Genomic DNA, 27,388 nt, shown 5'->3' with positions numbered 1-27,388 from the left:
CTATGTGTAGTAGGAGATACATTCTCGCTGCGAAGTCCACTGCCTTATATATGGTACAGTCGACTTCTGTTAATTCGACTCCGGGTAATTCAATCCTGGCCAAAGGTCTTGGCCAGCAGTCATACATTTCTACAGTCCCGAATCTCTTATTTTGATCGTAAAATTGGCCTTCGCAGGATAATTTGAACTTGGAACAGTGACTCGCTGTTGACCCCTATGGTGAACCCAATAGCGACCCCTTTAGTGGCAGCACGTCTACCTCGGCGATGCTTAGGAAACAATGTATGCATTCAACACGTGTGATCGCGTGTCAACAGCTCCCATTTATGCTTGCCCTACGAAACTTTTCAAGCGAGAACCATATATCACAACGTTTAATTACGGTATTTACCTGATTCTAATGTGTGCCTCATATGTTAGCACTAGTAGAATGCAATAGTTGTACACTTTTTTTTTCAATGACACCCGCTGTGGTTGCTCAGTGACTATGGTGTTGGGCTGCTGAGCACGAGGTCGCGGGATCGAATCCCGGCCACGGCGGCTGCATTTCGATGGGGGCGAAATGCGAAAACACCCGTGTACTTAGATTTAGGTGCACGTTAAAGAACCCCAGGTGGTCGAAATTTCCAGAGTCCTCCACTACGGCGTGCCTCATAATCAGAAAGTGGTTTTGGCACGTAAAACCCCATAATTTAATTTTTTTTTTTCAATGACAGTGGTAAGCTCCCAGCCATAATTTGGTAATGCCTGCCATATGCATATCAACCCATTTTTATTCTTAAGTAAATTGCCTTTTCATGATCAGGGTCCCTTGCGAGCAACTGACCTAGGTAAAATTACTCCTGTACAGACTCTAGAGGCTGACTGGCGATGTGAATTCTTGAACATTGTCTTCTGCATATTAATCTTCAAACACACTCTAACTCTTTTTTGGTCAAGGTCCTCAATCACTAGTAATTTGTCCCCACTGTTGCCGAGATATTCACCATTGATCTGCAACAGCAGATTTGAAATGGCATTAATCAAAGTCAACACCGCCGTGTTATCTCGCCACCTTGAATTGACACTCTCACACGCAGATCCACTGTAATCACCATGGCGGGAACGCTAGGCCTAGGTATGCTATTACGGTTCTTGCCATTCAGTGCTGTCTTTTTCATTGAAAGAATTCACCGCTGTCAGCAATGGTACCCACTCTGCCTCTGCAATCCTCGTAAAGCACGGCGCGTTGCATATTGCTGGTCCTCGAAAGGCAGCTTTGCCTCAGCACAGTGATGCTACGCGGTGAACTGTATGGGACGCAGCACATATACGTGCACTTGCCGTCTCCTGTCACAGTGCAAGCACCTATATGCCTAATAAGTGTACTGGCAGACCTTCAGAGCTTTTTCGGACGTGCCTGTGGCGATTTGGGCCCTTAAGGGCAGTAAAAGACATGCATTCATTTTTTTCGGACATTGTAGCGGCCCTTAGGGACTCTGAAAAATTGGACTGTACAACTGATCAAAAGGATGCTTCAAATAACATGCAGTGGAACGAGGACAAGAATAGGAAGAACCATTGCTTTGAGGAATGACTGGGAAAGGAACTGTGCCGCCGCCTTTTTGAAGGAGCTCGAGCTCAAAAAGCAAAGTGTTGGCTGACACTAAGATGCAGGTTAGCCACATCCAGACCAAAATAAACCCCTTAAACAGTGCAGTGAAATGCAACACTGAGGCATTATGTGCAGTCTGAGAGTATCTCAGGACAGTTGAGGTTGACTTTCCAGTTGCTTGGAGAATCTGATATGTGACAAAGTTCGGGCATAATACCAATGAGCTTGCTATCAGTTGATACAAATAGCTCTATTTGCTTTTGTATGCATCTCTTTTTATTCGCATTTTAATATGTTCGACTATTTGCCCTGAGCTAGACCACTTTTTTTTTTTTTTTTACAGTGAAGCTGTCTATTGCGAGGATCTGGCGGACCGCATCCGTGCATAGATTAACAATTTTTCATACGATGGGCCGATCCTGAAGAAATTGCAATACCAGGCCAACCCGAGGCAGAAGTGAAGCAAGCATTAAGCACTCCCCATATGTGGGCTGATCCCGAAGGTCGTGAAATGCCAGTCCAACCTCCGGCGGAGATGAAGCAGGCTTTAAGCACTCCCCACACATGGGCCAATCCCATAGGTAGTGCAATACCAGGCTGACCCGCAGCAGAGGTGCAGTTCACCATTAAGGGGCCCACATACGCAGCTTCGCTGGTCAGCCTTTACAGAGTAAAGGGGCACCGGGTTTCTTTCGAAGATATTTTTAGTAGTTGTGCATTTTACAAACCCCTCGTTTCAGTTTTCTATTTTGAATAAAATAAGCACTACTCCTTACTGTTCAAACTGCATTGTTTTTATTTTTTTAACATGCTTACCAGAGAGTGACAGCATCAGGTGACATGGTGTCAGCTCATCTCGACATGAAACTTGGTGAAAACCTGAAAAAAATCAGGGAACTTGAAAATGTCAACTTGGTAGACACGTTGTTCTTCTAAGCATGCAGTATGGCACATAAGCCTGGAGGTTAACGAAGAATCTCGAGAACACGTTAAGGACCATACAAAGAGCAATGCAATGATAAATGTTAAGAGACAGGAAGAGAGCAGTGTGGATAAGAGAGCAAATGGGGATGGTCGATATTCTAGTAGACATTAAGAGGAAAAAATGAAGCTGGGCAGGCCATGTAATGCATAGGGTAGATAACCAGAGGACCATTAGAGTTGCAGAATGGGCGCCAAGGGAAGGGAAGCTTCGCCAAGGATGATGAAATTTGAAAGCACAAGTTCGCATCAGCTAGTGCAAGACAATGATAATTGCAGGAAGGTGCCTTCGTTCTGCATTGAACTTTAAGATAGGATGATGATGATGGTGAATGCGTGCAACTCTTTAAAAAGAAATTTGGGCCGGAAATAGCTTGCACAGTTCACCACGACACGAAACCAAATTCGTATGCTTTGCCACTAACACGGATGTATTCCAGCGAAGCTAACTTAAGAAAAGCGGCCACCATTGTGTAATCATCTCTATTTCATTGTTGGAACAGCTTGCGAAACATAGCATGATGTGTTGGAAGGAGCCCCGTAACTTTTTTTTCTTTATAGCCGGCTATAATATGCACATGCTGAATTTTTTATAATTAATGCTATGTGATGTGCAAATTAAGCAGCAATTTTATCCAGTATGAAAACGTACCTTAGTGTAACAATACAATGAGAGACGTAATCAAGAATTTGTATGTATGCACATCTGAGTACGCATGCATGCGTGCTGTCATTCTTGAGTGCGCAAAGACGTGAAACTGGTCTTAGTGCAGCTTGGTAGCTTATAGTTTGTGAGGGGATTCGTAATGGCAGTGCTCCACCACGCCACAATGCAGCAGTCAACGCTGATGGTGTATCCACACGACGGACGGCTCCGCGCAAGTCTGTGCCGCAGACGCTTAATCCGCCGCCCATCCAGACGATGGACAGACTGAGCAGACGACCGCGCCGGAAAAATAAACATGGCGGCACCACCCGAAGCGACTGCCGTCCGCCTCGAACCTGTGAAGTCGTCGTCGTCCACTGTGTGACCCGTAATTTTCAAACTGAGGCTTGTATTTGGTTTAAATTTGTGTCCAGAAGCTTCGACAGCAATCCATTCGTGATGAGTGGGCACCGTTTCTGAAAGAGATACTCAGATTCTCGGCGTGTAGGCTTAGAGTGGCTGTATGGCTGAACATGGCGTCGACAATGTTGTGGCGGCCCGGGCGGATCTCAGTGGACGTAAGTTATTATGATTGCTTGTTTCTACTCACTCTAGATGGCGCCATCGGTGTAACAAAGACTTTGTCAGACGTTGTCATACGTGTTTTTCACTCTGAATGAAAATGGCAATCGAAAGGAAACGACGGTTGGCCGCAATGGCTGTCGTTTTGTCCGAATTGGATGATGACGAGTGCTTGTTTCATCGAAAGAGGTCTTGTTACGCTCTCGTGTCCGCGTTATCGGTGAGAGTCATATCCCACAACGCGGCGAACTGCTCCACGAGATGTAAGAACAAAGTTACCTCGTCCGCTCAGGTTCATTTCAGTCGCTCTTGTGCGAGTCGCACGCTCGCGAACAGACATGAATGGTGTCAGCAGCGATGAAGCTGTTTCAGAAAGATCCCAAAGCCGCGCTTGTTGCCACACTGTAGAGCATGCTAGGCTAAATCCGCAGCGTTCAACTCCCAAAATCCGGATGCGAAAAATAGCACGGCATTTTCCGTCCGTGGGGGTCGCGGACGACGCGCGGACGGTACAAATCCGTGACGCATAGTCATGTGATGCGCCGTCCGTCGCGAAAAAGACGGATTTCGTCTGTCGTGTGGATCCACCATGAAGAGAGGAAATGCTAATCTTACCGACACTGCACATGCTCAACAGGCCAGTGAGAGTGCCGACACGTGAGCTTGAAGCTCGCCAGATCCATCTAACAATTTGTGCGTCGTACATGACAGCATAATCTACATTTAATCATCGATTTATTTCAACTACCATGTACGTCGACGTTGTCTCCGTAGTGTTGACCCCCTCCCCTTTTTTCTTCGAGGATACTTCTGACAGTGAAAAATAACACTGAATGTCCACATCAACAGGAACGGCATAAGATGCAACCACTTGCGACCTTTTTAACAGAAGCTTGTATTGCCTCACTGGTGTCGGTGTTACCGCGCGAAAAAACCCAAGCTGCGCAAAAATAGAAATTGCTTATCAGGCTGCGGATTTGAACCACCGACCTCCGGATTGCGAGACCACCACGCTAACCGATTCAGCCACCGTCAGTTCATCAAACGCTGCCTTTAAGGTGGGTAATTAGAAGCAGCGCATGGCATGAGCCAATCACGGGCGTCCCCTTCCTCCAGAGGAGGGAAAGGGTGTGTTCGCGTGTTTGCTCGCCTGACACCAGTTCAGACCCAGCAGTCAGATGGGGAGGCCGCGTTTGGTCTGTTCTGCCAAAGAGCAGGCTGCATTGAAGGAATGGCAGTGGGAGCAGGCCACGTGTTGTGCGTTTGGCCAAAGAACAGGCAATGTTTGATTGATGCCACCGGGAACTCATTCGAGAAAGGGGTCGACGTTGATGTGCCGCTCTCGCCGTGAGGCGTTACAAAGAGCAGCAGATCCCAAGCTTCGCTTGCACCCCGCTTCACAGCAGTGGAAGGGCAGTAACTTTTTTGGCCTCCATCCTTGTGTCATAGTCCAAGCATGTTCTTGCTAAATAGAATCATTCTTGGCAACTAAAGGTTAGTGTTTAAGTGCAATTAAAGCTCGTCATTGGAACAGTCTCCAGGACTTCAGAATTTCACAATAAGTAGAATACCATTTTGTTGGTAAGTACCACGGCAGAGATAGCGACCTATAGGTAGATACTGAAAGAGCCAGTATTCAGTAAAAACTTATAAATGTAAAAAAATTCGGCCTAGTCTAGTTTAGAGTAATTGGCAAGGATACCTGTTTTTGCAGTCTTATTCTAGTGAAGGTTTAGCACTACAGGACTGTGCCAGTTCCATTCCAACTAAATCTGCCCAATTGATGCCATTATAGATTAACATTACTGAATATATTCTGCAATCACATTATTTATTCATGAATTACACTTGCGCAGGTAACATGCATGTACTGTCAAAAAGAGTAGATATGAGAGAGATTATACAGCTAGCAACGCACTGCAAAAATAAAAGGTCACAGAGCGAATATGTTCTCGTTAAAGAAGCATAACATTATCTGCAATGTTGTCAGAACTTCAAAAATAAGTTTTTTGTTGAAAGGCACAACTAGTAAACAACTATAGTAAAAATTTCATTTAAAGTTGGAGAAATAGTACAACTCTTGGCATTCCGGGGAGTTAAAAAGAGTGGAATTAAGAAATCTCAACTTTGTCAAGTAGGAATGAAACGGAGGGCCCGCCCCATTCTGCAACTTTACTGTGGACCAGTGTACGCCAACATGGCAAGTAAGAAAAGAAATTTGGGTATTTCATGGTGCGTGTAGATCCATAGACTTTTGTTCCCAACGGTATCTTTTGATGACATGCCCAGGCTTTTTTTTTTCTAGTCACTTGTTGCACTTTAATGCGATAAAATCTACTTGAACCTCTTGTGGTCGCAAGATCCGCAGGCGAGCTCGTTCCCTCAAACGGCTGCCACCACCCAGCCTCTACTCAACCATATCTTGTGAACATTATATACATTTTTTTTTGCCTCCTAGCATTTTGGGTGATATCCTGAGTGATGAAAACAAGCACTTCATAAAATCAGCAACATCTATCATTACGACAGATTCATAACAATAGTGCAGCCACTACATTGTTTTAGCTTTCCATACCAAATAAACTCACTGGGTCTGCGTTAGTGTGGGCAGGGGTAAGCTTGCACACGTAAGTTTTTGGTAACATTCATAACAAAGCAAACAAGCTTTCAGGACTATAAACCTTGGAGTCGCATCAGCTACGTGGGAGCAAAATATACATTCAAAAAACAGGAAAAATAGGCACAATGTTATGTGCCACTAATCCTTTCCTAAAAAGCTGCAAGAATTTTAGGCGGTTTTGATAGAACTATAGCATGGCACAAAACTGATGGTGCTGTGCATTTGGTCACTGCAAGCAGCTGTACATTGTTAACCTCTCTGGCCAATCATGTCTGCTGCAGAAGCATCCCTAGTATGTCTCCCAATTTCAAGATACTTGATTTAGTGCAGTATCACTCTTTGTTGGCCTTTTTATCAGACTGACGCAGAAGTGGGAGCACTGTACACTGTTCACATTTTCTTTGTGCGCAAAAGATAAGTATGCGTTGCATTCACCACTAAGAGAATGTATTTAATGCTGTTCTTAAGTTTACAGCACATGACACAGGTATTCATGACAAATCTGTGCATGTCACACAGACCGCTGAAATTTCAAATGAAACACCACTTTCCTCCCTCTCGAGAAAGCGCCACACCCAGCCAGAGTCAAGGAAACACAAATAAAATAGAGTCTTAAAAGTGTCGCTCGCCATGACGCATTACTTAGGTAAATCGCCCAATTCAGAATGCGCAATGCCACGGTGGAAAATGTGCCATGCAACAAAACCGGATAAGAAAAAAAAAACGGGTGGTGCTAGTCACGTGAACCCGATGTGGTTCTTTGGCTCATGTATGTGACAAGGCAAGGAAGGAACGTCGCTCGCGGAGGCTACTCGAGGCAGAGTGTCTCTCTGTTGGCAGTCATGCTCACCTCATGGTGGTGTGGTAAGAGGGCATTCAATTTCTGCTGTCTCCTCTAATAATAAACCAGTTTAAAAGATTATTTCTGTAAAGAAATGCCAGAAGTCTGAAGTCGTTACTCCAAACATTCATCGTGGATATGAAGTCCAATGCATGTGGAACTGTCGAAAGTGGTTCACTCATATTCTTCTCATCTACTTTCAAGAAATTTCACACTAAATTGATGTAGACCTCTTGCATTGTCACAAACAGCAGGAAGCAACCTTGAAGTCTGTTTTGAATTCCTCATTAATGCATGAAAATCCAGGATGCAGCAGCCAAGTAACAGTCTACTACACATAACTCCATCTTCACCTCTGCGTTCAGGCAATAAAATGCAGTTTTTACCATAGCGAGCATGAGATGTTTACTTGGAGATGCAGCTCTTAGCCTGTCTACGTATGACTGTGATATTTAAAAAAGATGCCAGTTATTTAAAACTATGTTATTAAAAAAACATCTTTCATGTTCGAAACATGCCTGGAGGCAATAATAACCAGCTTGAAAAGTAATTATGTCCCATGGCTGTATTCGGGTCTCAAGAAGCTTTAAATTGCAGTGTAAACTAATAGCGTCCTCGATCACTCGCACCGGGGCGCCTTGCTGCGCACTTTAATCCTCGATCACCGGAAGCGCACCCTGTTGGAGCGGTTTTCCATTGCCCCGTCTCGCACCGAGAAAATCGGTGGTGCGCCGGGGTCTGGCCCGATAGCTGCGGATGCTCTGGCCTGATAGCTGCGGTTGCAATGGAGTTGACGGAGTTAGCCAGTGGAGATGTCGGCAATGAGAAAGGAAGCGCTGCTAATTGCCGCAATCGATGAGCTTTTTTCAAGTTCTTCGGACAGCGAAGACGGCATGCTTATCGACCTCGTCCAAAAACAATGTGGTGAAGAGCGGCCGAAAGTGGACAGGTTCGTTGAAAGGGTCGCCAGGATTATTTATAAGATCCATTGATGTTTGCTTGCAACCAGGTATGTAGAAGCATGCAGTTTGACAAGGTTTGAGCGCTTGCCGCAGATGCTCAGCACCTGCAAACAACAAAATGTGCGCGCGCGCGCGTTCGCGCACGTCTTGCGCGCCAGGGGCAAAATAGTGCTGCATACAAGCACCCTGCAATGGGTGCAGTTTTGTCCTCGATGTTGACCCTCCGCAGTGCGCCACCACGGCGGTGCAAGGCGCACCATTCTGGTTTCAGCGCAACCCCGGGGCAAGGTGATCGAGGAACTTGCTAGGGGGCCTGATGTAAGGCCCTCAAAAAACAGGCCAAACAGGGGGCTAAATGTTTCTTCGATAGGATAGAAAGTTTGCGCTGGAAAGTTAACACCAAATATAAATGAAAATATATTACTTCAGACTTGCCACCAGACTTTCACAATTCGAGTCTTGTTCTCCAAGGTGCATTGCCATTCCGACTTGTCCAGCTAGAGAGAAATGCAGTTCGTATTGCCTCCGCCAATGTGTTGCACATGCACATGTGATGAACTCTACAAAATGAGAGCAGCATTGAAGATAAACTGAGCAGCTGAAAGTGCACGCACTGTTTCTTCTACGCACAATATGGAAACTAAACAGCAGGGGTAAATTTCGTTAGAAGATTTGCGTAACACTTCATTCCCGTTCATATTGAAACATAAGTCGACTCTGAATATAAGACAACCCCTACTTAAAGACATCGCATTACAGTTCCCTTTATAATGGAAAACTACATGTTCTATAAAAAATTGGGCACTGAAAGCACCATGCCCCGCTTTGCATCAATTGTTTCGCTTAAATCTTTTGTGTACCCAGCAGAAATTCTAGATTCTAAGCATTTGTTTTAAATGTAACGAACCTCGTCAAATTTGGTGCAGTGGTTGCCGAGAAAAACGAATACTCCGTTTACATGTATTTAGATTGGAACACCCAAGCTAAAGCTTCCTCTTAAACGCGCCCGCCACGCGGAGGCATTGCCGAGCCCGAACCGAAGGAGCAGTATGGTATCCACATTTTGTCTGCTGGAGGCGCCGCCAAATCATACTAAACAAAGAAACATTGCGTACACTTAGTACACGTACAAATTTCCTCTTTATAGCGACAAGGTAGGGGACTGTGGCTAGCAGTGGCAGCCGGCTTTACCTATGCGCCGCCAGTCTGGTTTCTCAGACGTGTAACGATTGCGACAGTGTACGCGGCGGAAAAAGCACCTGAGACTCCTGCAAGACCAGACAAAACCTTGCCTCTGTGCATTATCTAACTCCTTCTCATTACCGTTAAACAAAACTCGAGAACGCAGTCAAGAATTTCGCATTGAGGTGAGATAAGCAACTGTTCAATAACCAGAATAAATACATTCACTTGCCTGTCTGTTCACGCCAATACCGCAAGCTCTATTCAGAAGCACGAGACGGGCGCTGAAAAGTGTCGAGACATTTCACTCGGCGAAATTAACCGCTTGCATTTCCAATGCAGCGAAAAATCAAGTGAACGATTAGAGTGTATTAACGATGTCGACGATGCCGTCGGCCATTTTGGGAAGTTTTAGGCGTGGATCGGCTTGGCTATTAGCCCCAAGAACGAACACGAGCGGCGCTGCGAGCGCCGCTCGCGTGACGTCAGGGCACGGACTCTCGCCTGTCGTCTGCTACAGTTCGGGCGTTGTCCGGGCGCTTTCTGCGGTGTTTTCGTTTGTTCGCCCTCGTTCTCTCTGCTTGTATACTTATGGTGGTCGTCGCAAATATATTTTTACGACGTCTTCCTTTGAGAACATTTATTCAAAGAGCTAATTTCTTAGACAACAATGCAGCTCTCGAAGGCAGCGCTACAGTGCCAGCCGAAGCGACGCAGACCAGCCCGTTGCGGGTTTTTCATACGCGGATAGACAATCGCAAAAGCATAGCCTATAGGAATCCAGTTATGATACCATACCTGCCGCGGTGCAACAAGTATGTCACAAAGCTGGCTATATATGACTTCTACAGCAGTCACGTTGATTTTATTCCGCTAAAACAGGTTTGCTCACGACGAGTAGTTCATGGTATAATATCGAATTTTTGCATTTCCTCACAGAAACGCTCGGCAGTAGCACGGGGACTTAACTAATACTGGAGCTTAGATTCTACACGCCTCACTTGCTTCTTTACCTGCTTGTCAACACTAGGCGGTTCTTCACGTGTTTATTTTTTATAAGCGGCGGAAACTTGAAGTAAAGTTAATGAAGGCTTACAGCTATTTACATAGTACAAATAGGAATGTACCAATATATATTCCCTTTTCCGTGCTACACGTTCAACTCACCTCTTTAGAGCACGTTTGTTAATGATTAATAATGTTTGTTATGTTCCTCTTTTTTTGTTTATGGTACCTAGTGTATATCATTTATTTATTTCAATGCCGCAGTGTGTTTTGCATTGTTATTGTGGAAATATTTCACTGTTCTTTCATATATTGTATAACTGCAATGTTTTATGGCGACTATATAAATGTAATTTATATGGCGCTTGATGTGTTACCCCATGCAGCCATATTGTACCTAAGGGGGTGAGGTTACCTCAAGCCGCGTCTGTGTGGCTTTTTTCCCTCATCCACCTCCATTTGCCACTCCTCTGTACATGTGTGTGTGTAAATGGAAATTAATAAATCAAATCAAATCAAACTCATTTGAGAAATTTACTGGTGCTTGTTGCTTGAGGAATATACATGACGAATCTGTTTGGCGAACTGACACAGGCTACTCGGCCCAATTTTTTTAGTGAAGCATGCCTGCTGGACCGCATAGCTGCAGCTAGAAAGAAGTCGAAGCGTCAATGACTAGTAGTATGGGACATATTCAAGATATCGAAATTCCCCCGGTGGAGGGTCAGAAATCAAGTGAAAGTATATGCAAGGCTTGTGGTGCTTTCTTTATGAATGTTTGCGATTGGATTGGAGCAAACTTAATTTAGCCTGCAAGGTTCTCTTTTATGTACCGACGAAGCGAATTGTTATCCGTTTGTATAATTAAATAACGCTGGATCGAGACATCATGAGACAGAAGGTGCTTGAATTTTCCTTTTGTAGGCAATCTAAGCTGCGGTGTAGTAGCTCGAGAATACTTTAGCCATTCCAGTTGGCGCTGTAAAAAAATGCTTTATGGTTTTAATTCGAAGTTGTAGTGAACTGATGGGTTTCGCGATCATAGCGTGCCTCGCTATACGGACAGTCGATTGCTACCGTTACGTGATCAGGGGTGTGCCATATTGTCGATAAAGGCTACTGAGGGCCACTATGAAACATTTCATCACTTTCAATTGAGTGGCTCTCGATCTTAACAATGAAACTTTTCTCTCAGGTGATTGCTACTATGGTGTTTGTGAATTGACTATGTAAATACTCTACATGACGTGCCGTCGTGTTAGCAGCCATGAGCAATTTGTTTTTTGGAGGCCTGTTTCAGAGGGGGATGCAAGTAGCAGCAAACTTTTTCATAAGAAATACGCGCCTAACTATTTTTTTACGCATTAATGAATGGGCATATTTGAATAGAACAACACACCAGAGTAATAGGAATCATGATGACAGCTTCGCTGGGCAGTGTCTTTCTAACATCGGATAACATGTTGACGCCAATTACCAAATTTTTCTTCCACGTAAAATGCAATGCCTCTCATAGCTAAATACTAGAGGAATGTTAAGTGTTTAGCGAAGCATCAAACACAACTTCGCGCGTTGAATTTGCAGATATTCTTTTTTTGTCAAAATTTACCGATAGACACGGCGCATATATGCATTGCAAAACCTAGTAGACCCCTTTAACGCTGTTTAGCTTGCGATATCCAAGCCGCAAAGTTTCTCGACTCACACGCTTTTGAAGAAGAAACTGTGGTTAAGGTATGGCAGCTGAAAGAAGCCGACGTATTCTTCAATACGTACGGCTCGAGCCACCCATACCCCAAGCATACACGAAAGGAACGAGCGCGCGCGGCAACCGAGCGAGCCAGAGCGAGCGGCGTCCTGGCCGTGACGTCACTCACGAGAGGACGCCACTCCTAATTCTCGCCGCTAATAGCTGCGCACAATCTTTGGAAGCGACCTTTTTTTGTTGTTGTTGTCGCCAGACGAAAATCGCTGTGTTACTTTTTTTTTTTTTACAGAGAAGATATGTTTATACTAAGGGTATGGTGGCTAGCATACACTCTTAAGCATAATTACACCCTTTTGCCATACAACGATAATTGTCATCTGCTTGCCCACATTTCCTTTCTTTAATGCGGCAAGCCCGGTACTTTTCAGTAACGAACGGCATGCGCGTTATCAGAATGACATAGCATTCCCGACAGGAAAGTAACAGGCAATGCTATCATGCTGATAACGCGCGTGCCGTTCGTTACCGGGCTCGCAGCGTTAAATAAAAAAACGCATCAAGGCAGATGACGATTATCGTTGTGTGGCAGAAGGGGCACTCGAAAGGGTGTAAACTGTTCTTTGAGTGAATAATCGTCACTCTTAATCTAAAAATATTAAGTGCAATATTATGGCCTTTTAAATAATATGTAGGAACAATTTACTGGATGTACATGTTAATGAAACAGGTCTATAGTTACGTCGAGTATAGAGCCAGATTTGTGCACAGGTATTACTTTGGCCCTTCGCCAGTCATCAGGTATCACTGAAGTTTCCAAAGATCGCCTGTAAATTACGTGTAAGTATTTTGACGTCCAAACTGCATGTTTTTGCAAAAATGCATTTGATATAAGATCACGGCCACAGGGTTTCTTTACATCCAGATTTTGTAAGAGTCGAAAAATTCCTTGTTGGTCGATATCTATTTCAGGCATTGGATTCTCGAACTGATAGTGTGGAGAGGGACAGTTAAAGGTAGTTCTGTTAAATACAGATTGAAAAAATTCATAAAATTTGCTTGCTATGACGTCAGGCTGAAGAACTGTCCTGTTCGAAACAGTAATCTGCGATACAGTGTGCCGCTCCCTCGATAGGTAGCGCCAGAATTTTTGTGGTTTATTCGTCAGGTAAGAAGGCAGAGTAACAGTGAAAAAATGCTCCTTGGCCATATGGATCTTATATTGTAATAAGCGTACAAGATCTTGAAGGTCACGTGTGGTTTTCTTTCTGCGCTTCCTTTTAATTTTTCGTTTTAAATGTATTATTTCACGCGATACGCAAGGATGTTCTCTGTTCACTCGTTTATTTCTGGAGGGAATGTAGTTTTCTTCACAAAAGTGCACAATACGCTTAAAACGTAACCGTAATTAATTTACATCATGAAGTAATGAAAACTGCAGAAAGCAGGCGTTTAAATATTCTGAGATAGCATTGTCATCCGCTCTTGAGTAATCCCTGATAACAGCAATCGATGGCTTAACGCGTTCACGGTTTCCTAAAATTGGACAGGAGAATACAATCATTTTATGGTCCGACATGCTATTTTCAACGTTTAATGTGTTATTTTGAAATAGACTGCTTACGAACATCAGATCAAGCACAGAACATGACCGACCAGCTATTCTAGTCGGTTCGGAAACTAGCTGGTCTAGAGAAAAGGTAAATGACATGAACAATAGAGATTCAGCACTTTTTGCGTCAAAGCTGTTGTGCGAAAGATTAGACCAATTGATTCCTGGTAAATTGAAATCACCTGTGATGATAATATTGGAACATGAATTAGTGTGTTGTGCAATGTAAGTGTGCATAACGTCTAGGTATACAAGGGGTGCATTCGGAGGTCGATATAGGCCACCCAGAAATATGCTTTTTCCATTAAATGTAAGTTTACACCATACGCTTTCATGGTCAGGTACGCTTTTAAAACTGTGAATTTTATGTTAGATCTAATTGCGACAGCAACACCCCCCCCCCCCCCCGCGATTCTCTGTCTTTCCGTATGAGCCGATAAGGTGGAAACACTTCGGAATCCTGGACGCTTTCGTGAAGCCAGGTTTCCGTGATGACTATAACGTGTGGTTGATGGGCTGCAACTGTGCTTTCAAGTAGGCTGAACTTATTGACTACACTGCGCGCATTTTGTCACGTGCAATCGCGAGCTGCTGAGCCAGCGTGTGCAGAAGTTATCGGTTTAGATAGTTCACTTCTTCTGTCCTCACACTCATTCCATATGAAGGTTTTGCCATTTATTTTTAGTTTATCAAATGCCAGAGATACCTTAAATTTGCCCCTTTCGCCTTGTCACTTACTGCAGAACGCCATAATTTAGCAAGTGTGTCGCGTACTTTCTTTGAGAAATCTTCGGATATTGAAATCTGGGTGTTTTTCAGCTTGAAGCAGCTTGATAATATTTTGTTTTTCTCAGCGAAGTTGAATAGCCTGATAATAACGGGGCGTGTCCTTTGGCTTTGCTTTGTACCGATTCTGTGAACTCGTTCTATTGAGTTAACTTCTATTCCTAGGATCTTCCTAAATATACCGTCTCGCACTTCTTCTTCAAGTGTTTTAACATCTTCAGCAGAGCTCTCTCTTAATCCATAAATTACTAGGTTATTCCGCCCACTTCTATTTTCTAGATCATCGACCTTCGATGCCGGAAATTCTACTTGCGTCATGGTAGATTTACAAGATTCCTCGCAGTGTACTATCTTGTTTTCGCATTCTTTCCATAATCCCCTTTCATTCTCAATAACTGTCATTCTTTCTTGCAAATCTGCAACTATTGTCTCCACATGCTTGATATTTAAAGACAGTTGTTTCAGTGTTTTGTTCGTTTCCTTTTGTTCTCTTAGAATGCGTTTCATTCGTTCCCGTTGCGAACATTCATCTGAATCAGAGTCAGGGCCTGGATTTTGTTCAACGTCTCCGAATATTAGTAACATTAAGCGGACAACATTAAAACAATCCCGCAAAATAGCAACACAGCATTGTGGACTTGGGAGCACCGTTAACGTTATGTCATTGTCTTTAGTTGAAGAGACTAAATGCTGGTCACTAACCTGTGCGATCAGAAAAAATTTGATCAGCATCCGTACTCGTTCAGTGCTTCCAAGTCCACTGAAGGTAACGTCGAAAAGGCTGCTGCTTTTATCCGGGTGCCATGGTGTCTCCGTCGACGTCACCGTGCTGGTCAGATGGTCCCAGTGCAGTGCACGTGGTACAGCTTCCTGCGACTTGTTTCGTCCAATGAAGCCAGCAGGGCAGACAGCCAGAGGTACCAGTAGATAGGCCTGATGCAGTGCATGCTCAGACCCTGCGTCGATGAATCTGGTCCTCGACAGCACGATCTCTGCGATTAGAAAAAATTTGATCAGCATCCGCGCTCGTTTGGTGCTTCCAAGTCCACTATGATATATGCAACTGAGCCTGTGTTAAATAATAATATGCAAGATAACAGATCATAATTGTATACTGGGAGTCATTTGATACAACTGTATTACAACTAGTTTCCATGTAATAACATGAAAATTTCTATATGCATTTGCGCTTAAAAACTCTTATATCCACACTTTATCCGTAATTGTATTCCTACACCAGCCGCTTCCGTGCCTGTCTGGGAGACCGGAACCTTGTCAAGCCGAAGAGAATTCGGTTTTATCCCAGCTCTCCCTTTTTCACCTTGTATCCAGTGGTGAAAATAAAAATGATGATGATGATGATGTAGCAGAATATGTTCACAGAAGTGAAATGCCACTGTACTGAATTTTGTTAAACTGAAAGGCATTTGCATTGGGTTGAACGGTGTTTCGATGGGGGATATAAAAAACTTCGTACAGCTGACTAATTTGTTCAAGTGACGTTCAAGTGGTAGTTTACTGTATATTGGTTTTCTTGGATAAAAAATTTAGTTGGAAACAGTGCCTTGTATGTCCTCAGTGCCTTGTATGTCCTCATTTTTTCTTAAACATTGCTCGATGAACAAGAGGTGCAAAAAGAGACCTTTCTATTATTTTGTCTCTTCCGACCTAACTGGCATTTGGCGAATACCTCTTGCGTGCGGGAGAAAGTGGGGGGGGGGGGGGGGGTTATATTGGAAAAAGTTTGGCAGTGTCTGGCTCCTCCTGGGGTGGTGTTAGAGGTGTGTATGAACCACTGCTTCGATAAATCGAACTCAGTACCTTTTTCTCAGTACAAGCATTCGTGAATGTTAACTTGTTATTCCAGCAGTTTAAAAAATGCCTGCATAGGCCCTATATCACAATATGTCCCAAGCCTCCTATTTTTTTTTATTTAAGAGGACTTGAAAGCATTTGAACTTCAATGTTAATGAAAAGAATGTTACAACTTTCAATAGCAAGGGATTGTTGTTATCAAGACTCCACAAAATGATGCAAAAAGAGCTGTTCTGCCATGAACAATTTCCAATATTGTAATTCTGAGAAGCGGTTATTAAGTTTTGAGGAGAAAGTTTGTTGAATGTATGTTCCAGCTTGTAAACCGCGCACAAACTATTTGAGGGCGGTAAGAAGATTTTTTATTGTTTAATATCAAGAGTTGACGAACAGCCACAGTTCAGCAATGTCATGTGTTTTCTCATTTTGAAGAGCAAAAATTATTTCAACATATCTGAGCTATCAACCCTACAATAGTCATGACATTAGCCATTAATCAAGTGGGGGACCAAGATTACAATTTTTATCCTGTTGGTCTAATAGGGCGATGGTTCATTTCAATATCCCCACTCACCAGAGGGTTACAGGATTGGGACACCACCTGGGCAACAAGTAGGAATAAAATTAAGGCACCGACTATGTGGGCAATGAAGCTATGAAGCAATGAAGGGATGGTCAGAACATATGCAGTAAGCATTATCATGGTACCACACCTATTGGTGCTGCTGCTGTCTTGCCCGCTGAAGAGGGGCAATCCAGTGGTGATAGTTTTGTAGACAGTGCCATCGACATCATAATGATTTAAAAGTCTGAAGTGGTATCATTATGTACATTATTCACATAGCCCAGTGGGTCACTGGACAAACTATGACTGTTTCCCAAACAGAAGATAAATCAGTCCATGCTTGCATGGAGGAAAAATTGCACAAGCTTAGCAAGAGTCAATGACACGAATGCAGGGAAGTGAAACACTGTGGCAACAACAAGGCAAAGAAAAAGAACTGCACGAAGCACAGAGATCTAAGCATCGTGCCAGTGCTGCTAGAGGATTGCTCACTCAATATGAAAGTTCAGTTAAAATCATGCATACTACCTCTTGGTTTAGCTTAAGGATTGCTTACCTCAACAAAATAATGCCTCTTGTCACTCTCAGTTGTCCCCATGAGTTTAAAGCAGTCTTTCACAACCTAGGCTGAGAACACTCCCAGGAAATGTTGTATCCTGTACACAAGCCATGCAAGTTCCTGTAATATTTGAAGGATCCACATCTCACAGTATAACACAAGGTTGTGAAGAAGACAAAGGCATATTGAAATGAGCATGACAGCTCACTGCCTACTGGCAAAGGCTTTGCAAAATGTTTACAGCAATAATGCATTGTGGTGCCTCAGAACCATTGGGATTAGCAAGATTCCACTGTAACTGGAATGAGAAAATACTGCGTTCTAATTGACTTACAGTGCAGTGTTAAGCACGACAGGAGCACTTCATTAAAGCATCAATGTTCTAATCGATTTTCCTCAAACATGTTATGGTACGACTTTTAGTGACTAAGCAGCATTTGTACAAAGGCACCAAGCTGGTTTGCTTCAAGAAGTGTCTTCTGATCTATACTTTGAGAAAAAATGTTGCACTTATTGCTGGTTCTTTGGCATGCAAGTCTTAAAAAAAAATGGGATTAGCATGCATCTTACTCAGTAACAGAAACTTAGCAAGTGGACCTACTTGGCTTGGACCTTCAGGGTGACAGATAGATGGGCATTGACATGTACAGTCAAAGACATAAGAAAGTGCCTGGGACCTCCAAAATCGTTCGTAATACCGGTCACATCGTTGTAAAGATTGTACACCACACCGCCGCCAACAATTGAGCTGGCTGGACATGTTAAAGTAGAGAGAACCCTTATTCTATGAATTAAGGGACACTTAGTGAAATAGGTCACTAGTATTTTTGTTTATTGTTTGTGTGGCTGAATGTGCGACTAACATGTCACTAACCTTGCTCAAGTTTAATGTTATTGACGCATGCACAGCAGGAGTTGAATGACGATGACTCGCCTTCCCTTTCTCCTTTTACTCTCTTTATGCCCATTGCGAATTGTATATATTTGTGCACGCTTCAATAAAGGTGTTGTCGGCAGTCAGTGCTCGTTCTGTGTCCTTCCTTGTCCGTGTTTTTTGGTGCTGTTTTAAATATGAAACATCTTTAGTGGCTTTCTTGATGACCGACGCCGGAGTTCTACGGCAGACATCCGTTATCCTTGCCTTGAACTAATCTGACTCTGTCTCAATTACGTAAGCAAGATCATTCACATAAATAACCCCAAAGAAAGAAATCGAGTGGAGAGAGGTCACATGACCTAGCGGGCCAATTCACAGGCCTGTGCCTTCCAATCTATTGCGCATTGAAAGCCGCATCCAGCCAGTTTTGTGCTTGGCTGCTGCTGTGTGCGGGTGCCCTATCTTGCTGATACCACAGAAGCGGAAGAGGTGACAGCGGGACTTCACAGAGAAACTCATCCACCACTCTTTCAAGGATTTTGTTGATGTAACACTGTCCAGTGAGTATGTGATCGAAGAAGGTGGGACCGATTATAGCACCAGCATAAATTCTGAATCACAATTTGGGCAACTACTGGTACTGGTGCCTATTGCACTTCACACAGCGTGGATTGGAGTCCCTCCACTAGTGCGCATTATGCAAATGTACCTAGGTGTTTCGGCGAAAATTGGCTTCATCTGTGCACATGATGTTGCTCAAAAGGTATGATGACTCATGGGCTTTTGCGAGAAATTTAAACGATTCTACGGGTCCCTATCTTCCAACCATTGTTGCTGGTTAAGGTGGGACTGGTGAAAGGCTGTCATTTAGAATTCTCCAAACTGACTTGGAAATTGGTACCTGGGCGGCCACGTTCTGCATGACAGCGTGAGGACTTGAGGCCATAAATGCTAGAACATCCCTGCGTAGGCTAGGACTCAAACATGGAGTCCTCCGCTGGTTTGTTGAAGCTGCCGGTTTGTCTCAGGTTTTCACAATTTCTGATGATAGTCGATGCATTTGGTCTACCGCCACACTTCCATTACTGATATACATATTTGTAGTCTTCCTCTTGTTGCCATTTGCAGATGCCAAGGCGAGGATCATGCTTACCGGGTGCTCATTAGAGAAACACATGGCAAATGGGATGGAACAAAACGTACCTTTAAATCTTTGCACTGACGTCAATTCACTTTTGTGGTGACAGGTTCTGTAGCAAAAAAAAAAAAAAAACATTCGTGCACTTTATCTACGCTAAAACAACAGCTATCACAACTATTTTCCAGGTAACACCAAACGAGACGTGTTACTTCGGCAGGGATGCGGCAGATAAGGCATTAGGTCGATCACAATGTTTTTCTTTATTTCCTTTATTTCGTCCTGGATTACTCAGAGGGAGCATGTTCGAGGGCGCTGCTTTATGATGCGAGTGGGAGCACAGTCATGTAGTATTCTCCATATTTCACAGGGTTTTTTTATCTATCATAAAAAATTAGTACACAATTAGTACGTCGCTGAAAATATCGCAGTTAGGTGTCCCTTGGCTGTGCCTTTAGATGCCTCATTTATCATTTGATAATTAGGATAGTACATGTTGGCTTAGATAACTAATTAAATGACCAAATTAAATCTGGAACGAAAAAATTACTGGCAGCTACTGCAATGTACTGCAAACAATATGCGCTAGGTTTTCTTCGAGTAACGCATTGCTCTCTTTTTAAATCTTGGTGCATTATAATTAATTGGGACACTCTGTATATATTTACGTTTGCATGTAAGTGACAATGTTCCCATACGTAATAAATGTTGTAAGTTATTAGAAATGTTCTTTTTTTCATGAGTTGTTGACATTGCTTACTGTAAAGAGAAGCAACACCGAGACACACAACATTCACATGCATTTCATACGCCGTGGATAAAAGAGTCTGCTGACGGGGTCAGTGAAGTTTATAGGTTTCATTAATGATCAAAAAAGCACGCAAAACAATTTGAAGCGTCGTGAGCTTACAACAACATATTCATTCTCTAGACATAGGCTATCCATACCGTTAGAAATAATTCTTAATTGGCTGCCTCCATCTCTTTCAAAAATATTATAAACTTTGTCCTGTGTGTATATTTAAATATATTGCATATGTGCATGGTGTTTACAGTGGAACTTTAAAATAATGTTGAAGTGAGAAAGTACGGATAAGGCAGCCACCGCGAGTGCTTCTGATGGGCGTGTCCCCCTATTGTCAGGATTTGAAGAAATAAAGTGACCCGCCGTGGTTGCTTTGTGGCTATGGTGTTGGGCTGCTAAGCTCGAGATTGCCACATCTAATCCCGGCCACGACGGCCGCATTTCGATGGGGGCGAAATGTGAAAACACCAATGTACTTAGATTTAGGTACATGGTAAAGAGCCCCCCGTGGTCCAAGTTTCCGGAGTCCCCCACAATGGGGTGCCTCACAATGAGATCGTGGTTTAGGCACATAAAACCGCATAATTTAATATTCTTTTTTGCAGAAATAATTGAAAATATTAATTAAAAGCCGTTCAAGTCCGCGCCAACAAGGATGCAGTAAGCTATTAGCCTCAGTAAAATTTCAAGGGAAAAAGTCGAGGAAAGTGAAAAGAAACCTCAAATGATGTGGGTGACAAAGCACTGGTATTGGCACTTTAGGTGTGTGTGGGGGGGGGGAAGGGGGAGGGAGGCTTCGGCTTCGCCTAGGCAAGGTTCTGACTGGTGTTGTATAAGTCGCAGGTCGCTTTTTAAGTCGCGACGATAGATTGGATTTTTTACAAGCACTGCTCCAGGAGGGCACATGCAACCAAAGGCCTCAGGAGAGGACCTGAGGGCACCCAAGGGGTAGTGGGGAGATCAAAGCTGGAAGCAGGATGGTCCGTAGATTGGAGTGGCGGAGGCCTAAACGTGCTGGACTTAAAATAAATATTATTACGTCCATCCGCCAACTTGTGACGCCAAGACTTCTGCAATAGCAGTCAGAAGTTTGCCGTTTAACATACTAAGGCAGCAGCGGAAGCGGACGAAGACACAGAAACGTAAAAAAAAAGACCGCACGCTACAAGTTAGTAGTATTTTAAAGTTTAAGTGATGGCAATTGAATAACGCGCAACTGAGCCCTCTCGAAGCGTTCGACGCATGGAAACATTCGCGAGGACGGTAAGATACCAGTGACAGAGGCACAAGCAAGGAACGAAAACGCACACACAGGGCAAACTGTGAAAATACTATATATTTTGCTATATATGTAATATATGCTATATCTATCAAGTGACTAGTGCCATGCTCTAAGCTTCAAAGGTCGCAATGCTTTCGCAATGAAATTGTTGACAGTGTGCGCTGTGTGTGTATCTTGTGTTCTGGCTCACTGCTGATCGCGATCACGCCCGATCCTGATCGAATTTCGCGGTCGTGATTGCCTCCTTTGGACAAAATGAGCGAGAGACCCAATCACAGTCGAGAATTTCGATCCGGATCGGTGCCGATCGCGATCAGAAGTATACGTGTGACACTGGTAGTGACAGGGCAACGCCATATCATACTCGCCTTCACGGGAGACCACTGACGAAACGACAACAATCGTTCGCGCCAGTGCACTGTGCCAGCAACACCCAAGGAGACGCACGAGGAAAACTTGTACACGACGCACGGATCGCCAGCCGACACATGGCAAAATGCCGCCACGCCAGGCACGCCTAGGGACAGAACGAGCAAAGAAACTGCTCCTCCATGGTACCTAGGCAAAGGGAGAAATTTCAGGCGCAAACGCCCCCAGATTTTCTCTCTCGCACCCGCTGAAACGACTAGCCAATCCCGTGAACTGGCGTTTCCTCTAATGACCGTCTCGTGGCAACACTGAGGGACTTTAGGCAACACTGCTGGTACATTCCGCGGCGTTTGACGTTTGGATCGGGTTAGGCCGCACGCAAACAGCACTACAGTACGAGTGCTAGCATATCCAGCATCGCAACAAGGTTTTTGGAACTGAGTCCCTGCGTTCTTAAGCTTCGAGGTAAGTGCTTTATGTATTGAACCCTAGTGATTAATTCATGGGCATTAGTATGCATTATTAGCAGCTTTCACACGTTTTCTTTGTTTTCCTATTCTAGTGTTGGCGCATGCTGATTGTGGACACGTGGACGGCAAAATGGCCAGTGGGAGTAAGTTTAGGTGATGTCATTCTTTGCTTTGCCTTCCGCGGAAATTATAGCATCCGATTAATGTCTGTGCATTGTTGAAACTGTTAGTCCGATAGAGATTCCACTGGGTGTTCTTGGACACGTGTGTACGTTTGACACAGCTATCTTGAACATATGGCTGCACTGCCCAGAATGACTGTATACCGGCGCGTGCGCCGCGCCGTGCAGGAAGACCTTAACTTAATATTATCTGCTGAAGTAGCAGATTCGTGCCTAACTGAAGCCCCGGGTGCCCATTCCACTACAGACGGTGTGGTAAGGTCCGCTGCCGAGTCGTTTCAGCATTCATTGTCCGAGAGTGGTGGTGGGCCTAGTTGCGGTATTCTTACTCCACTTGAACTTCCGGAGGCAGGTGTGAGCACCGACGAAGTTCGTGCATGTCTTGACAGCCGTCCGAGAGATGGTGGGCCTTGTAATTCAACTGTTCAACAAATGCGCTCCCTAGGTGATAATGCATTGTCCCAAGGAGACCAGCCAAACACAGTTTCCTTCAAAGAAAAGCTGCAGGTCTGGTGCATAGAGAGAGATGTGCCCCATGTTACCATCACACATTTATTGCAGGTTATGCGCTCACATGCTTGCTTTTCTGGCCTCCCGAAATCTGCCAGAGCTCTCTTGTCAACGCCAAGGTTAGCATATGGCGTTAAACCAATGGGTTCAGGCCAGTATTGTCATTTTGGTTTAACTGAGGGCCTTCAGGAGGCATTGAAAAATGTTCTGCCTGTGCCTGACCCACTCATACTCCATGTGAATGTAGATGGGCTACCTTTGACAAAAAGCACACGAGACCAGTTCTGGCCTATTCTCTGCAGAGTAGCAAATTGTGAAAGCAGTAAGCCATTTCCAATTGGCATTTATTATGGCCAGTCTAAGGCTTTGCAGCCTAACACATTCCTACAGCAGTTTGTGTTTGACTTGAAAATAGCCTTGCATCATGGTGTTACTGTTGGAAGCCAACTGATCCATGTAGAACTTGGTGCAATAATCTGTGATGCACCTGCTAAGGCTTATATTCTGGGCATTAAGGGTCACAGTGGATACTTCAGCTGTCCGAAATGCACTACCGAAGGGAATCATAAACATGGTCGTATGTGCTTCCCTGAACTCGATGCCCCATTGCGAACAGATGCAAGCTTTCGTAATGTAGATCAGGAAGATCACCATATTATGGACACAATCCTCAAGGATCTTCCCATTGACTTGATTAGGCAGGTTCCACTTGACTATATGCACCTGACTTGCTTAGGTGTTGTTCGTAAACTTCTGCTGCTCTGGATTAAAGGAGAAAAGACCTATAGAATAGGAAAACGATCAAGAGAGTCTGTGTCAGGAGCAAGTACTGAAATACGGCACTATGTGCCATCAGAGATGTCTCGAAAGCCGAGAAGCTTGTCAGACATTGACAGGTGGAAGGCTTCAGAGTTCCGGCTTCTTATGCTGTACACTGGCCCCGTGGTCCTGAAGTCAAGGATACCTGATAATCTGGCAGACAATTTTATGGTGTTGCACGTCGCCATGAGCATTCTGTGTAGCCCGCTGTCATGCACTCGGAACTTGGAGTATGCAGAGAGGTTGCTTGTGCATTTTGTTAAAGTGTTCATTGAAATATATGGTGAGCATGCTGTTTCACTCAATGTCCACTGTTTGGTTCACGTCGTAGACGACGTTCGAGTTCATGGACCTCTGCATGGTTACAGTGCATTCCCCTTCGAAAATTACATGCCTAGGCTAAAGAAGTATGTCAGAAAGCCTGAAAAGCCTCTTCAGCAACTTTACAATCGAATTATGGAAGAGCGGGCATTGGCTAGCATGTCCAGCAGACCAGAAACTTGTATTGCTCTTGATTCAGGCTCTGTATGCTTCACAGAAAAGGAAAAACTGCTGATGAGGCATGATAATGGACCGCTTCCACTAGGCTGTGTAGGACCTCAGTACAAAGGTTTCCTATTTTCTCAAGATGCCACCATAAAAGTGAACAAGAGGGACTGCACATGCATGCTAAATGATGGTAGCATTGTCAAAGTTGAAAACATTGCAGTCTGTGCTGTGAGCCACATGCCTGTGCTTGTTGGGAGGAAGTACCAGAAATTGGAAGACCTTTATACTTATCCATGCAAATCCTCTCTCATTAACATATTTTTGGCTTCTAATCTTTCAGACATCCACTTTTGGCCTGTTTCGGATATCACACTGAAATGTGTGAGACTTCCTTTTGGCAGAAAGCATGCCATATTTCCAATGCGACATCTGCAGTGATTTCTTACACTTCTATTTACTATTTTTCTGCTTCTGTTTAACCGTTCAATGTTTGCTTTTATTGCCATTTAAAAAAATTCATTCGCTTTGCTTGTACTAATGTGAGAAATGTATTCCTGATCTCTTAATTATGTCGAAATCGGAATCAATTGTACGTTCACAACTTTGTATATGCTCAACTTGTAAAACAGGCCGATATATTCAGTTGTGTATGTTCGTTGTCTTTCCTTTGATGTCTTTGAGCTATGGGAGAATACTGTACTTCACTTTTTCCTTTAAGTTGACAGGTTTGCCGTCGTAGAGTTCCCCGAGGAGGACTGCAGCTTGGCAGTTGTTCACGGTTCGTGGTTGAATCCAAAAAGAAATAGGACATATTGGCCTACGTTGAAAAATTCATCGCAGCGGCGTAGAGCCACTGTTGAGGGTGCTGCACCATCTCCTAGTTGGACACAAGCCAACTGTGTGGTGAAATCCTGGGCTGGTAAGGTCGCACAATTGCTTGTGGGATTTCCTATTGTAAAGGTTTCCTTTTTCAGACACTTACGAAAAGGCATGTGAGAAGCAGAATTTCCTGCAGTATCATTCAGACATGAGCTGCGAAGAAGAACTGGGACGTGGAAAAAGAAAAAAACGAAGTGCCTTGGCTTCTGATTACAGTAGCGAGCAAGAAACGACTGACGACTCGGGTGACGACTCGAACTATCAGCCTCCTAGGCCGCCAACACCACCTCAACTGGTAACAAACATTGGTACGTAAGAAGTTTTCTTAATTTGTTTATGTTCAAGTGCGCGCACATGAAATACACACACACTTTCCCAAATTCACACTTCCCCAAAGCTGTCTCAAGGCAGAGATTGACCCGCCATGGTTGCTCAGTGGCTATGGTGTTGGGCTGCTGAGCACGAGGTCGCGGGATCGAATCCCGGCCACGGCGGCCGCATTTCGATGGGGGCGAAATGTGAAAACACCCGTGTGCTTAGATTTAGGTGCACGTTAAAGAACCCCAGGTGGTCAAAATTTCCGGAGTCCTCCACTACGGCGTGCCTCATAATCAGAAAGTGGTTTTGGCACGTAAAACCCCAAATATTATTATTATTATTAAGGCAGAGATTGAGTTACGAGTTCAGAAACCTTAAGCATATCAACTCTGTTCTTCTTGGGCAGTTACATTGTGCTATAAACCGGGAGTCTACCATCTTAGCCAAAACTTAGCATAGTATAAGCACTTACAAACACGCGTCCCAGCACAAAGCTGTGTGTGTGGATAGGTTAAAAGCATTGTATTGAAATGACAATTTCAGGTGGCTATGACTCAGCTGCTGCCCACGCGTTATTTAAGATGCCTGGACGACACCGAAAGAAACGCTCTGCAGGTATTGTACATCTTTTTCACTTCAACTTGAAAATGTAAAAAAAAACTGACATGGCAAAGTATGCCAAGTAGATTTTGATTTAAGTTTCTGATGTGTTGCCAATATGAAGCATTATTGTTGCAAAAAAGTAACCTTGAGTTCCCCTATGTTAATGCTAAATACCAAATCCTTTATCTTCACTGTAAGCATGATATTGCTCTTGGCAAAGCAACTTGTGTATATGTTTCCTAACGCAACATCGCAAAGTAAATTTGACTCATTCGCCACAAGGATGCACGCAACAGCTCAGTCATGATATGTTAGTGCTGCTCACCACTTTTTTTTATTGTGTGTTGAGCGTATGCATAGATGCAGCCTTTTTTCCCCGTGATTTCAGGTGCATCTGCGAGTCCTAGGCCTTCGTTCGGAAGAGCTGGTGAACCCGAAACAGAAAGTGTGCCATCGAGCCTTCAAGCTGGTGAATGCCAATTCTTCTTTCACGACACTTTTATTGGAATTGTTCAAATATGCATTTGTACTTTCCAGGACAGTCACCTTGCATGCTTCCAGAGTTACTTCTTTCTGGAGCTTGCAATAAGGGTAATTAATGCATGGTGTCACTCTCAATTTCAGGCCCATCTACCACTTCCTCAGGATCAAGAACGGATCCGCAAGTGCTTGGTATGATGTCAATGTTTGACCTCTCATGTTTGCTTTAAATGGCGTGGCTGGTAGATCTTGTCAAACACCAGAATTTTGAGCAGTGTGACACAGCACACAGATAAGACGCATAGGATGAAATGCCGCCTGGGCTTGTTTTGTGTCATGTGGCACTGTTCAACATTCTGCTGTTTGTAATGAGCGATTTCTTGCCAGCATACTTCACTTTTTCAATACACATGCATTGCTAAATGAGGCACTGCTGACTTTCAATAGTTCTGTATGAGCATCGCAGATATGTTGACATAACTGATCTTGATGAGAAAATATTTTTTCAGCCTTTATGGAGAGGATATTGACCAGCCTTAATACAATTAAGGCTGTGCAACAGGCGCACACACAGCTCTTGGCACAGCTGAAGAATAATGCTGAAGAAGCATGCCCAGACAACCAAAACCTTCCCGATCAGCTGCCATTTTTGACCACAAGAGACATGCTTGATTGGGATGTTGAACTTGGTGTGAACAAGGAAGCAAAGCTT

The 27,388-nt window shown here is 43.9% G+C and overlaps 1 protein-coding gene and 2 long non-coding RNA genes across 6 annotated transcripts; 2 read left to right on the top strand and 1 right to left on the bottom strand.

Annotated features, from left to right (window-relative positions):
• Nucleotides 1-8,582: 8,582 nt before the first annotated feature.
• LOC139055888 (uncharacterized) lies at nucleotides 8,583-22,154 on the bottom strand. Of its 4 annotated transcripts, XR_011511972.1 has the most exons (6): nucleotides 21,926-22,154; nucleotides 19,536-19,582; nucleotides 17,453-17,552; nucleotides 17,045-17,140; nucleotides 15,219-15,508; nucleotides 8,583-8,786 (listed from the first exon to the last, which is right to left on the bottom strand). It is a non-coding gene; the product is annotated as an uncharacterized lncRNA (long non-coding RNA). The 4 variants fall into 4 exon arrangements; XR_011511970.1 differs by lacking the exon at nucleotides 17,045-17,140 and having other exon boundaries at nucleotides 17,453-17,575; XR_011511968.1 differs by lacking the exon at nucleotides 17,045-17,140.
• A 753-nt stretch (nucleotides 22,155-22,907) lies between these two features.
• Nucleotides 22,908-24,834, top strand: LOC139055339 (uncharacterized). Its single transcript, XM_070532774.1, has one exon. It carries the CDS (start codon nucleotides 23,011-23,013, stop codon nucleotides 24,832-24,834), a length of 1,824 nt encoding a protein of 607 aa, XP_070388875.1. The 5' UTR covers nucleotides 22,908-23,010.
• Nucleotides 24,835-25,400: 566 nt separating this feature from the next.
• Nucleotides 25,401-26,666, top strand: LOC139055338 (uncharacterized). The gene is made up of 3 exons (XR_011511681.1): nucleotides 25,401-25,583; nucleotides 26,137-26,208; nucleotides 26,585-26,666. It is a non-coding gene; the product is annotated as an uncharacterized lncRNA (long non-coding RNA).
• Nucleotides 26,667-27,388: the final 722 nt, after the last annotated feature.

The sequence above is a fragment of the Dermacentor albipictus genome, chromosome 2 (assembly GCF_038994185.2).
Source record: "Dermacentor albipictus isolate Rhodes 1998 colony chromosome 2, USDA_Dalb.pri_finalv2, whole genome shotgun sequence".
Taxonomy (NCBI): Eukaryota; Metazoa; Arthropoda; class Arachnida; order Ixodida; family Ixodidae; genus Dermacentor; species Dermacentor albipictus.
Note: the sequence above shows the minus strand (reverse complement) of the source record. Positions and strands in the feature narration are given on the sequence as shown.

Bases quoted from the DNA above. Each gene is read 5' to 3' on its own strand.
- LOC139055339 (XM_070532774.1), top strand. From the start codon at position 23,011: ATGCGCTCCCTAGGTGATAATGCATTGTCCCAAGGAGACCAGCCAAAC.